General features: G+C 42.3%; 2 protein-coding genes and 1 long non-coding RNA gene across 3 annotated transcripts; 2 read left to right on the top strand and 1 right to left on the bottom strand.

Annotated features, from left to right (window-relative positions):
* Window positions 1-725: 725 nt before the first annotated feature.
* On the top strand, window positions 726-1,749 carry LOC137884818 (uncharacterized). Its single transcript, XR_011104772.1, has 3 exons — window positions 726-770; window positions 1,068-1,158; window positions 1,478-1,749. It is a non-coding gene; the product is annotated as an uncharacterized lncRNA (long non-coding RNA).
* Window positions 1,750-4,087: 2,338 nt separating this feature from the next.
* On the bottom strand, window positions 4,088-9,939 carry chic2 (cysteine-rich hydrophobic domain 2). The gene is made up of 6 exons (XM_068727266.1): window positions 9,604-9,939; window positions 8,398-8,452; window positions 7,954-8,109; window positions 7,785-7,841; window positions 7,641-7,700; window positions 4,088-6,984 (listed from the first exon to the last, which is right to left on the bottom strand). The coding sequence occupies exons 1-6, from the start codon at window positions 9,738-9,740 to the stop codon at window positions 6,934-6,936; spliced, it is 516 nt and encodes a 171-aa protein (XP_068583367.1). The 5' UTR covers window positions 9,741-9,939; the 3' UTR covers window positions 4,088-6,933.
* A 744-nt stretch (window positions 9,940-10,683) lies between these two features.
* LOC137884975 (rhomboid domain-containing protein 2-like) lies at window positions 10,684-12,264 on the top strand. The gene has a single exon (XM_068727088.1). The coding sequence runs from the start codon at window positions 10,963-10,965 to the stop codon at window positions 12,031-12,033; it is 1,071 nt and encodes a 356-aa protein (XP_068583189.1). The 5' UTR covers window positions 10,684-10,962; the 3' UTR covers window positions 12,034-12,264.
* Window positions 12,265-12,570: the final 306 nt, after the last annotated feature.

The following is a 12,570-nucleotide window of genomic DNA, read 5'->3' on the forward strand; positions in this document are numbered from 1 at the left end:
GAGTGGTATTGATTAAAGCATGCAGTACAAACATATGTGACTGACCTTGCACTGCTTGTATCACTAATGCAACCTTTCACTGGCTCTGCGTTCCTGCTGAACACCATGCTGCCCTGACTGCCTTATTCTCTACTCTAAGTACACCGTTGAAGGACGAACATACAGTGTTCTGCAGCTCCACAGTAAGATTCAAGACATTACTGTGAGATTACTGCTGATGTTGATAGTTCTTTCTTGATTTGTTGTTATTACATCAATTTCTTTTATGAATACAATCCTCATTATTGTAACAAACAATGTTAAACCAACGAAACTCATATCGTATACTGTAACGAATTGATGTAAATTTACGGTAGATTTTCAACGGTATCTTACAGTATTTCATAATAACCGTAACATACAGTTAAATGTTCATCCCTTGCATGTAAATTAACAGTTAATGCCATAAAATAACAGTTAATGCCATCAATTAACAATAACAGCAGACTACCGTAATTTAACAGCACGATACAGTATTTTTTGTGAAGCGGTGGATATATGCATCTTTATACAAGTTCAGTGAATCACAATCCATCTACATCGTACTGTCTATTGTAGGTTAATGTGTCTGTATGATGACAGAATATATTTATCATTCAAACTGTTTATTGCCTAAAAGTCCTTTTTGAGTGACAAGACGTGACCGACTGCTCGTGAACGTGACTTTGGACACAACAGCTTCAGTTCATCCATCTGAACACAGCCATGAGGAGATCAACTGAGGCGTTGAGGTAACTTATGCTTATTATCCTAAATTCAAAGTTTGTCAGTATTGTTTTGTCTTTATGATTATTGAACTGCTAAAATCAGATAATGTTTCACTTGGTCTGTTTGCTAATCTTGGCGGAGCTAACGTTAGCTCTGTAACGTTAGCTAGCTCGAGCTCAAGTAGCCTTAGAAAGGTTAGCTAGCTAACAGCATAGCAAGTTAAGTTAACATAAATAAAGTTAATTACCAATTACAGTATTGAGATGTAACGTTAGTAACCTAACTTGTGTTTACATGTGTTCTTATTGAACCGACTGTAGGACCGCAAACGGGACAATTATCAAAATGGAGAGGGGACCAGAAATGGCCGACGTGTGTTCAAGACGATGAACAGTTGAGGCAACGCTAACGGTAACGTTACCTGTGTGTTATCCCAGGAGCAACATTAAAACCAGATCAAACTCATTTTAGTATTGTTTTTAGTCCATTGTCTTAGCTTCATTACTTCACCTAACGTAATCAGCTCATCACATAGGAGAGTCTGTTGATTTAAATACTGTATGGTATTGTTGTATTAGCTTTTTGTAAAGACTTGCACTGATATGTTAACATGTGTGAGGCACATGTGAACCCATAGTTGCACCCAAAGCTTCTTTTAAGTGTGTGTTATCCTGGATGTCATAGAACTTTCCAGAAGTTCAAAACATTGTGTTTCTAATTTGTTTTACAGTCACTCGTCATCAGAGATTGAGGATACCAGCCAGACGCTGCAGTCAAGTCATCTTTCAAGGTGTTCTCTCTCTTTATTGTTTTCATTCATGTGTGAGTTCATGCAGTTCAAATTATAACTGTGTATAAGACTTGTTAACAAGCTAGACTGTAATGCAGTTCTATTACACTGTTCTTAATGCTATTTTCATTCAATGTTACACTGTTGATGCTAATGAGTTTAGTTAAGCTGGTCATAAACAATTGTATTACTTTATTTGTTTTCTTCTAAACATGCAGTGCACTGTGAGTTTTGTGATGTAATACAAATATCCCTTTATGGTTTGTCTTGAGACCATGTATTAAACTGCAACAATTATGTATTGAATGTCTATTGTCATTCTATTATTTATTTGGAATTAAATGCAAAAGTATTGGGTTGTATTACCCCTTGTAAATACACGGTAACATTCTGGCATATACCGTAAAATCACGGTAAAACCCAGTTATCCTACGATCATCCTAGTGCACCGTAAAAAACTGTAAATTACTGGCGTCCCTGCTGCCAGTAAGTTACTGTTAATTTACGGTGAAATTGTTTAAAGTGTACATGTAATTGTGGACACAGACTAGGGCATGCATATCACACCCATCAACACTTCCACCTCTATCCTCCATGAACACCCCCCTCCCTCATGTACCCTTCTGTTTTTGGCCTCTCTTTCTTTGCAGGCACAGTGTCCCCTGGGCTCAGTGGGGGTAAAATCCTTGCTCAATGTCTGCGGTTGCAGTTGTGCCCCCGCTCAGATTTGGCCTTTAAGCCTTTTTTATTTTATCTTCGTTGGGCCAGTTCGTTTCAGATTTTCCTGCAATGTGGGCAAGGTAGCTCTGAGTTTCCCACCCATCAGCAGTTCAGCTGGACTGGCTCCAGCAGAAGAGGAGGGTATGACTCTGCATGTCATCAGAGAGAGGAGGAAAGCCTTCTTGTCTTAGTATCCCTTTTGCTATCTGGACTGCCATCTCTGCATGCCCATTGCTAGGGTAGTGTGGGCTCGCCATCACACAGAGAAAGTTAGTCCCTACTAAACACCCTCATGTCTGCTGAAGTTAGCTGGGGCCCATTATTCCTCACTAACACGTCAGGGATGCCGCAGCGTGCGTATGTAGCTTTCAACCTAGCCACTGCCCAACTTCTAGTAGTCATTGGCAGATTTTGAAGTAGACCCTGGTGCGTCCTCCCTAAGATCATCTCTCTCATAGCTGCAGGAATGACAACATGACTCTTTCTTACGACTAAGCTATTTAGCTCAAGCCCAAACTGTTTTTTATCAAACCTTTCACTGGCCCACACACTGGCCAGGCACTCTTTTTTCGATTTGGGCGGACCTTGTCTCTGCCTGCGTCGCTCAGACGCCTCAAACAGTAGGCAGTAGGCCTTCCCTTTGTCCCCATGCTGCTGGAGCAGGATGCCTCCTGGGCTGTAGCTTCTGGCATCTGCTGACACTACAATAGGCTTGGAAACGTTGTAGAAGATGAGTACGGGGTGGTGGCTAGGGCAGCTTGAAGAGAGTGGAGTGCCGTACGTACGCCGTGCGGCCCCCACAACCGCTCTGCCTTTGCCTTCAGCAGCTTATAGAGTGGCTGACCCACAGTGGAACGCTCCGGAACTAACTTGTCGAGTTTCGTCACAAAGTTCTCTATTCCAGTCACTTTGTCTGGGTTGGGTCTGATGCCCGTCTCGTGGATCATGTGACCAAAGAAGCGGACCTGTTACTGTTGGAACTTGGTTTTGTTCAGACCCTCAATGCCTCTGCAAGGTGCAGGTCCTGGATTTCCTCAATTGTTCTATGTATGAGTATATAATCTACGTAGACCTCTGTACCATCAAGTCCCGTCAAGGTTTCAGCCATTTTGCTCTCCTTATCCCAAATGGGAGTCGGCGGGAGGCATACCTCTCACATGGGGTAATAAAAGTAGCGAGCCTCCTGCTGTCCAGGATCTGGTAGAACCAGCTTGCTGCATCCAATGATGTGAATACCTTTGACGTGGCAAGCCTTGGCATTATTTCCTCCACAGAGGGCAGCCGGTACTTTTCCTGTTTCACCACTTGGTTCAGCCTCCAGAGGTTTGTGCCGAAACCAACCTCCCTCTGGTTGGTTTCGGCATCACATGCACTGGAAAAGAATACCGTCAAGTAGCTGGTGCTGGTGTTGAACATGCCTCTACGTCCGAGGTTACCCTCTGGGCTTGTGAAGCGTTTTTCAGGACCTCGTTTTTGGGTTTTTTGAGTGCTCTTGTATAGATCTAAAAGGTAACTTTTGTTTACCTATGGTTAAACTAACAGTCCAGTCATCCTAATTAGTTTCTCTTCCAACTTCTCCCAGGAAGTATAGCCATTTCATCTTTTATGTGATTTCTCTCACAGCTTTTAAAGCGGTATGCACATCCCCAATGTCTCTTTTTGTGACACGCATTACACCTTCAGACTAACCTGCTTCTGGACAACTAACTTCCATCCATTACCAATAATTAAAATCCAGTCGCCTTTGACTTAGTGCTCCTAGATTCCCTGTGACCTCGAATGACCGATAGTCCTCATACAGACTTTATGTCAACAAGCAGGAAAACAAAGATGCTCATAGCCTTATTTATTGGTAGTTTATTACTGTACATCTGCACACCTGCACATGAGTCATATGTACATGTATATTTCTCTCCCTCGCACACACAAACACACTGACCACTCAAGATTATATAAAAAAAAGGACTCGTTTTCTGTGCAGGGTTCAATCACAGTCTGAGATCTACGAAGAACATTTGCATCTGCACACACCGTGCACATACGCTCGCACACACACACACACACACACACCACAAATATCTTCATGTGGCCTTACTTCTTGATTAACATGGAATAGACCATGATCTAAAATATGGAAAAGCGACTGATGAACCAATAGGCAGCCCAGTGGTAATCAAGTGAATTTGGGTCTTGTACCATGCAAACCAACACAAAGTCTGAGTGTGTGGGTCCATGAATGTGTTTCCTTCATTATCTAAACAGGAAGACCACATAATGGTTGGCTGTCTGTTTTTTTACGGGGCATCTTTCATTATCATTTTACAATTATTCAAGTAATGCATGATCCGCACTGTATTCTTGCCCCTCCTGTTGTGACTTTGGAACATACCAAACAGTGAGATTTCCCAATACTACATGTGGTTGTTAGAAGTATAATCCCCTGAGTGTGACCCATACAATCACTGGAGCTGTGTGACCTAAAACAAAGTGGCTTTGTTCAATCTCAGTCTCTGGATGTTTTCAAAAATATATATAAATCATGAGGTGTGCTGAGTGAGAAAAGCTAAATATATGCCATCAGCTTTTTTTGCTGGCAGATGGTTGTGTTTCATTAAACAGAAATGTGCTTTATGATGCATTCTAGAACATGTCGACAGTTTTAAGAAATAGTCTTAGGCCTTTATGAAGCAGGATTGTTAGATAGCTAGGTAACTGAACTGATGAACAACTCGTTAGCGAAAAGCTTCTGGCCACCTGACGAACGCAAGTCCAAAACTCTCTTTTAGCTCCGTTTTTGGTCTCCACCAACTCCTGAGGGAAATGTCTGCCTCTTTGGCTGCTAAACACTCCACTAGGTTCACCAGCTAGTCGCTAACTGTGTCCGTCTGCTGTTTGGTGCCGAGCCTTTTCTGTGAAGACATCGGCCTGCTGCTGGAAACTGCTTCAGGCCAGAGAATCAAAATGCTCTGTCGAGCTGCAGTCGGGTGATTCCATCATTACAAGTAACCCTTTTCTCACAGCAGTAATGATTAGTGCTGCAGTCCACACTCCTGATTTGGGAGTGGTCTTGTTTTAGTGCAGTTATCAAGGTAACTTCAGTAATCCTGCTTCATGATACAGAACCCTGGTATTACCTAACACCTAATAAAGAGGACCTAACACTCTTTGTCACTCCAGACCTCTGAATGTATCTATGACAGGGGACCTTTGTCAGAAGAGCATTATCCTTAACTTTAAACACTTCTATAAGTAAGCCACGGTCAGCCGATAAGGTAGAGAGGCCATGTATGGATTTTAAGGAGCGATTGTGTGCTTTAGTGTTGACACATGACCATAAAGACAAAAAGGAAACAACCATGAAATACGTTTGCAAAAAAAAAAAAAAAAGAGGCCCATTTCATGAATGCACAGATAATATGCACACTCATTTATAAATGACTACAACAAAAGTCGGTTATGGCAAAGAGATGCGTCAAATAAAAGAACCCTGCTTTACTCTTATTTAGAGTATCTCTTCATGTCTGATTTGTCTTTTTTTTGCTTAGGTTTCTCTCTCTCTCGCACACACACACACACACACACACACACACACACACACACACACACACACACACACACACACACACACACACACACACACACACAATACAGTGAAAGGTGGAAAGCATTGACTGCCTCTTTTTCACCAAAGTAGTAAACAAAACATGAGATACTAAAAAGAAAAAGGAAGAAATAAAAGTGTCTCCTCTTAATCACTAGTGGCTTTCTTTCCAGCTTACTTGTTCCACTGCGACTGAGAAGCAGTTGCTAGGCAGCCAGCCCATCAGCTGGGCACACACACAATGTAGAAGTCAAATTGTTCCAGGTAAATCATGTGGCACAAAGACCCATTCATACTACGGAGAGTACAGTCAAGAGCGTGTGATTGTCACTGGGTTAGGGGTGATGCACCGTGGCGTGTGCAGAGATGTGGAAGGAGGCCAGAGGAAGTCTGGTAGTTGATAAGAAAGAGTGACATTATGGAGTTCAGCTGTTCCGGCCACTTGCCCAACATGCTCCTGTAAGACCAGTCCATCCGCTACAGAGTCCATTTTGGATGAAAGGTTCCCTTCGGAGTTCTGGTGTTATGTTGCTTCTAGGAAAGGATCTAGAGCGCCGAACCGACCGTTACAAAATCACTGGGATGTATTTTTTGCAGGTGAAGTTGGCCGGTGAGACAGTCGGTAAGATGTGAAAGTGTTTGTGTTATCATGGTCTGACTGTGCCATGTGCTTAGGTTAGGGAACATACAAGTGACAAAATTTCCAGTCGTAGCTCAGAGGACTCAATTTAAGAGTCCACTTTCCAGCTTCAGTTCCAAAATCCATAACGCTGCCCGTGGCTGGTCTCTCTCCCCCCCCCAACATTCCACTGGTTAGCAAGGCTTAACTAGTGCCCCAGCTTGCTCCGATAGGTCGCGTTTCAACGGTGAATTTACTCCAAAAACAAGGGTGGTGGGGGGGGGATTTGTAAACATGGGTGGTATGTGTGGGAGAACGGGTCAAAGAGAGAAGAGGGAGGATCGATGCTACCCTGTAAACGAAAACTTTGGGGTATTTATTCAGGAGCTTGACCGCCATTGTAGTTCTGCGACGGAGCTGGGCAGCAGTGGAGGTCGAAGATCAGCTGCAGTCGGGCTAGTCCGGTCTGAAGATGGGGATCTTAGGTAAGAACTCTATTAGGATTACCTGCAGGAGACGAGAGAAAAAGCTGTTACTGAGAGACGATGCACAGATTTTTATAGTGGTAGAGAATTTGCTCCAACCTTTCTACCAAAGTAGCCATCCCCTTAGTGTCTCAGGTGGTATTGGGCCATTGCTTATGACGATATCACATTTGGGGCTGTGCCAAAGAGGTCGACGCTTCATTCATAATGTTGACGTTTCAATTCTAAATCGACATTTGAATGCGCACTGATGAGTTGTATTCATTAAAGAAAGTTGATCAAATATTATTTGTTTTTAAAAGGACTATATATATATATATATATATATATATATATATATATATATATATATATATATATATATATATATATAATAAAACTATATTTAAATTGAGAATTTTCATCAAGGATTTTTTTATTTTTTGGATAAACAAAACACTGATTAACAAGTACCCATCCTGATGTTGAGTGTTCAAATCAACATTAGCACCGTGTGAAAAAAACACAGCCTCCTCATTCATTCTTAATGAGACTACTACATTGGACATCTTTCCTCGTAGTATTGCAAAAGCCCTGTGCAGCGTGTTGGTGTCTGACAAGCCATCAAACTCATTGGTCGACTACTCAAACCAGCCTTCTTGTATTGTACATCATCATCTGACTGCAACTGATACTTACGTATTCCATCATGTTGTTGGTTTCACACTTCCTTTTGCTTAGTCTCCAATGCAAACACAACTGCAAAACAGAGGTCAGATAGTTATTTAATACCATGTCCTAACAGAGTACAGTATTATTACACACATATCCATTCATGCTCACCTTGTGGTAAAGTCTGCTGTTCTCCCACTCCAGAAGTTTCTCTATAGATCGTCTTGTCTGGAAGGAAACAGTGATATTAGATGACAACACAATAACCTTTTGCTGACTCCCTGCTGGATCTGGATTTACTGAGATGTGGTTGGCAGTGCAACATGGACGGGTATCTCACCCTCTTGCTGAGGCAGATGACAGGCCACAAACTGAAGCCCAACGTGCAACAGCAGCAGAGGCAGCCACACAGGAGCCACCGCACGTTCACCGGCAGAGTCTTCCTCAGGCAGCTGTTCACACGGTTGATGCTGGCTTTGAATTCCTCTGGTGCCACCTGAGAAAGTGAACATCCGCGGTATAGTTTGTATATTAACATGTAATGGTCTTGTAATTGTATACTAATCTAATCTGAGGTCTGTGTAGATAATCAGATAAACAAATACAGCATTGTTTGTGCCAACAGACAAAATACAACTGACTGCACTACGGAATATTGAGCAATTTTGATACAAAAATAATAAAATGTTGCATCGTATCTTGGCTGGTGGCTAGAATATACGGTCAATCTTGAGGTGACATTTTGCCATAGTTAATATGCATTAATGAACAACAAGACACTCACCTTTCCTGTTAGTGCTGAAGGAAATTCTGACTCAAATTTGTTACTAAGCCCAAACCTGGGGAGGGGGAGGTAAAGACAGTAGACTGTTATACATACACAGACATGTACTGTGTGAAGAATTGGCTTAAACAAACAAACAGGCTTTACATTTCAGGCCACTTATCCAAAGGTAAAATGACCACATCCAGCAGGTCTGGGGTAAACTATTGCTATTCCAATATGCATCAAGATACATTTCCTGAGATGTAACACAGACATTATAATATCAAAACAGAAAAAACATCAGATATTCCTTAAGTATTATAAGGATGTCAAAGATGTTACATAGTTGTGTTGAGATGCCCCAAACCCCCAGGAAATGTCTGTGTGTGTGTGTGTGTGTGTGTGTGTGTGTGTGTGTGTGTGTGTGTGTATATATATATATATATATATATATATATATATATATATATATATATATATATATTCATCCATCCATGTACTCTAGACTTGAAATCAAACTAGAAGTGATTGTCCACGACTTCTTATTATACATTTCTCTGTTTATTGCATTACTCAGCCACGAGGAGTGTAGACAATTCAATGTAGTATCAACACTTTGACCAGCACATCTGCGTGCTCCTCCTTACCCGACTAGACAACAACAACTTCAGCTCCTGCTGCCACAACAACTTTGCGTTAATATTTTTGCCTGTCTGTGCGTTTATGGGAATACAATTTAGTATTGTCAGAGTAGGCTATTAATTACAGGGCAGACGTAACGTTACCAGTTCACGGTTAAAAAAAATCTGTACCCTTTAAAATCTACTACCGGGGCTCAGTAGAGAACGAGTTTCATTCCGTGTTCAAGTCCCGAAAGAGTGGAAAAAAAGACGGGATAAACTATCTTAACATTAAAACAGCAATAACACCACCAAACCAACTTGACCAATACCGCTGAATAAGTCACACTACGTGGTAGAAACAATACAGACAATGTACATAATTACATATCATGTCGTGTGGCTACTTTAGATAAAACGAAAGCTCAATTTAATCAGCCACTCCTCGACAGAGTTAGCTCGCTGCTAACTTAGTAGCTAGCTGACTACGCTAGGTCACCAGCTAACCTAACTAGCAGACAGTGTATCCACGGAGACCTGCTGGTGATTTAACGGAGACGGTTAGCTCCTCTCTCGGTGCCCGTAAGTGTTGCCAGTCACTTACACAGTGACGTGGCCAGACCCTCGAACCACCACCGGGTCCGGAGCGTACTTGAGGAGCTGCTCCTCCGCGGCCCTGTCCTCGTCCTCCTCTTCCTCCTCCTCCTCCTCTTCGTAGATCTCGTCAAAGTCCTCCATCATCGCACGACTCGGCCTCGCGCTTCCCGGGAGAGACACCGGGACAGACACGATGCCGACGAACAGCGAAACTTTACTGAGAAAATGGTACAAGTAGAACCGCGAAGACAACCACGAAACAATATCAACCCGTCCCGGAGACGATACAGTTCACATCGTTCAGCCAGCTCCGGAGCAAAACATCAACATCCGCCGCAGTAGCCGTACGACACCGGAAATGGGACAGACGTACTTCAGTTTATTTTAAATTATTATTTTTTTAAAACAAAAATACAATTTACTAAAGGAAGCTTTTGTAACATGCAGAATATCATGCTTTTGTTTCACTTAAATGGGAAAATATGTTGTTTGGTTTCTTTGGTCCTGCACTCTAAATTGTACTTCATTAAAGCAAAGTTTACCTAAAGTATCACAAGAATAGCTCTTTTAGTGTGGTATATATATATGTATATATATATATATATATATATATATATATATATATATATATATATATATATATATTATTGGATTATATTATTGGTTGTTCAGTAAAAAGTACAACATTTCACTCTGAATTGTAGTGGATGGGAAGTATAACGTAGAATAAATTGGAAATACTCAATAGAATTAAAATACCTAAAATAATCCGCAAGTACAGCACTTGAGTAAATGTATTTAGTAATTGTATTTAGTGACGCAGAAATAAAAATAATTATAAAAAAATAAACAAAACCGGAAGTTGAGAAAAAAAAATCTTAAAAATACGACATGATCGTTGGCAATAAATTACATTCAATCTGCCTTTTAACTCCACATGGTATGCGTATCTGGTTTTTGCAGTCCTAATTTACATACAGTTTAGATTATTTAATTTGCTCCGCAATTACGTTTAACCGTTACACAAAATGTGCTACTATTCGTCACTGCACATTTTATTGTGAAAGGTTTGACCAGAAGTGATTTTTTTAAATCTTCCGGCTAGCTTGGTTCTTCAACTAACTAACTAAGCTAGCTAAGCGCTTACTTATGAGAGCCGCGACTGAACACGTTAAACGTTAATTGATGACTGTAATTCATCATGACCTAAATCAGCCCGAGAGAACAGGAGACATCGAGTCAAAGCAAAGCAGTCTGGACATGACAGTAACGCCACTTCCTGTTTAGGAAGTGTGGGGACAATTGAACCTCAGGTAAACTTTGGCCTTCGCTTATTAGCAGCGGATGTCCTGAGTTATTCCGCAAGATGATACGAACTGAGAACTTTAAAATGATCCTTCAAGTTGTCAAAGACGTGGTTCCTGTCCTCACGAGCGGGATTCTAACCGTGGTACTTTTGTCGTGCGTTTTGTTCGGCATCCAAACATATTTCAACTTCACTCAGGGGGTTTTCAGTGTCGGGGCCACTGTGTTTCAGAACGGACACCTCCACAGGCTGCTGACGTACCCTTTTTACCACAAAACCTCCGCTCAGCTGCTTCTGAACATTACCGCCTTGGTGTTTCTCAGCGGCAGTCTGGAGAAAGGTGTTGGCACTGTGCGCTTCCTGTTCTTGTTCTTCCTGTTGTCGACCACCACGGGCTTGTTTTACAGTTTCCTGGATCTTTTGCAAAGTGACAGTGGCAGCCAGAGTCACACCGAGGGGTTGGTTCCTGTGACCCTGGCATGCGTGGCTCTGACTACCATGCACACTAAAATGACCAAAGGGTTCCTGTGTGGAGTCAGTTTCCCCGCCATGGCTCTCCCTTGGGTGCTCCTCCTAATCACCACGGCCCTCGTTCCTCACAGTGTGCTCCCCTGTAACATTATCGGCATCCTGGTCGGGTGGATGTACGGGAAAGGCTGGCTGTCTCTTCTGAATATGTCAGAGGCCAGGGCTGGCGCTCTGGAGAAGACGATGCCTTTTAGGTTGTTGAGGAGCATCAGAGGAGCGAAGTTTGTCCCCGCTTCCACAGAGGAGAGGAGGAAGACCCTCCTTCCACAGATCAATCCAACGCCTGGGTCCTACCCGGTCCAGGCTTACGCTCCGTTTCCCAGCGTTGGCACTGCCAATAGCCAGGCCGATGTTTACGAAGGCTGGCCGAATTCAACCAGTGCCTTGTCCGGTCCCACACCCGGTCCCACACCACCTCTCAATGCTCATGGACATGGCTCTGTACATAGCTTTGGGCCAAGTCAAGGACATTCTTCAGATCCGAATTTTGGCCAAGGCTGCAACCACAACCGTAGTGATGGTCATGGTCATAGCCATGGTCATGATCATGGTCATGGCCATGGTCATAGTCATGATCATGGTCATGGTCATAGCCATGGTTAATTATAGTCATGGTTATTTATCTGATTGCTTTACAACACTCCATACAGATGAGCCCTGCTCTGTCAATGCTATATTTTCCACAGTTACATCTGCCTGGCTGTATATTTATAGGACATTTATATAGGACGTTTTAAATGTTATGGCTGACTTTTGTATTTACATTTTTTAAATATACCTGTATCTTGTACAAATGTCCCCTCATTTCTTGAAAATAAACTGGCGTGCAAAACAGTCTTTTGAAAAATATTTCTTTTGCCTCTCAACGGCTCTCAACTGGGCAACGACTCTGTACGAATGATGCAACACAGAATGCTCAACGTTACACTCTCTGCTTGCACCTGTCCGATCGACACTGTGCCTGTTTAACTCTTTCTTCTGAAATTGATGACGGAAGTAGCCAACCATGAGCCATCTCTCTTCTTCCTCATCTCCGTTGAGAGTTGCACATGTGTAGTACTGATTGGGTGGCGGGTGACACGTGTTGTTTTTGTTGATTCCTGTGTAGCGTAATTGGCCTGATGAATGACATCAAAACCT

The sequence above is a fragment of the Cebidichthys violaceus genome, unplaced genomic scaffold (genome assembly GCF_023349555.1).
Source record: "Cebidichthys violaceus isolate CVI_PGR_0920_01 unplaced genomic scaffold, fCebVio1.0.p SCAF_4, whole genome shotgun sequence".
Lineage (NCBI taxonomy): Eukaryota > Metazoa > Chordata > Actinopteri > Perciformes > Stichaeidae > Cebidichthys > Cebidichthys violaceus.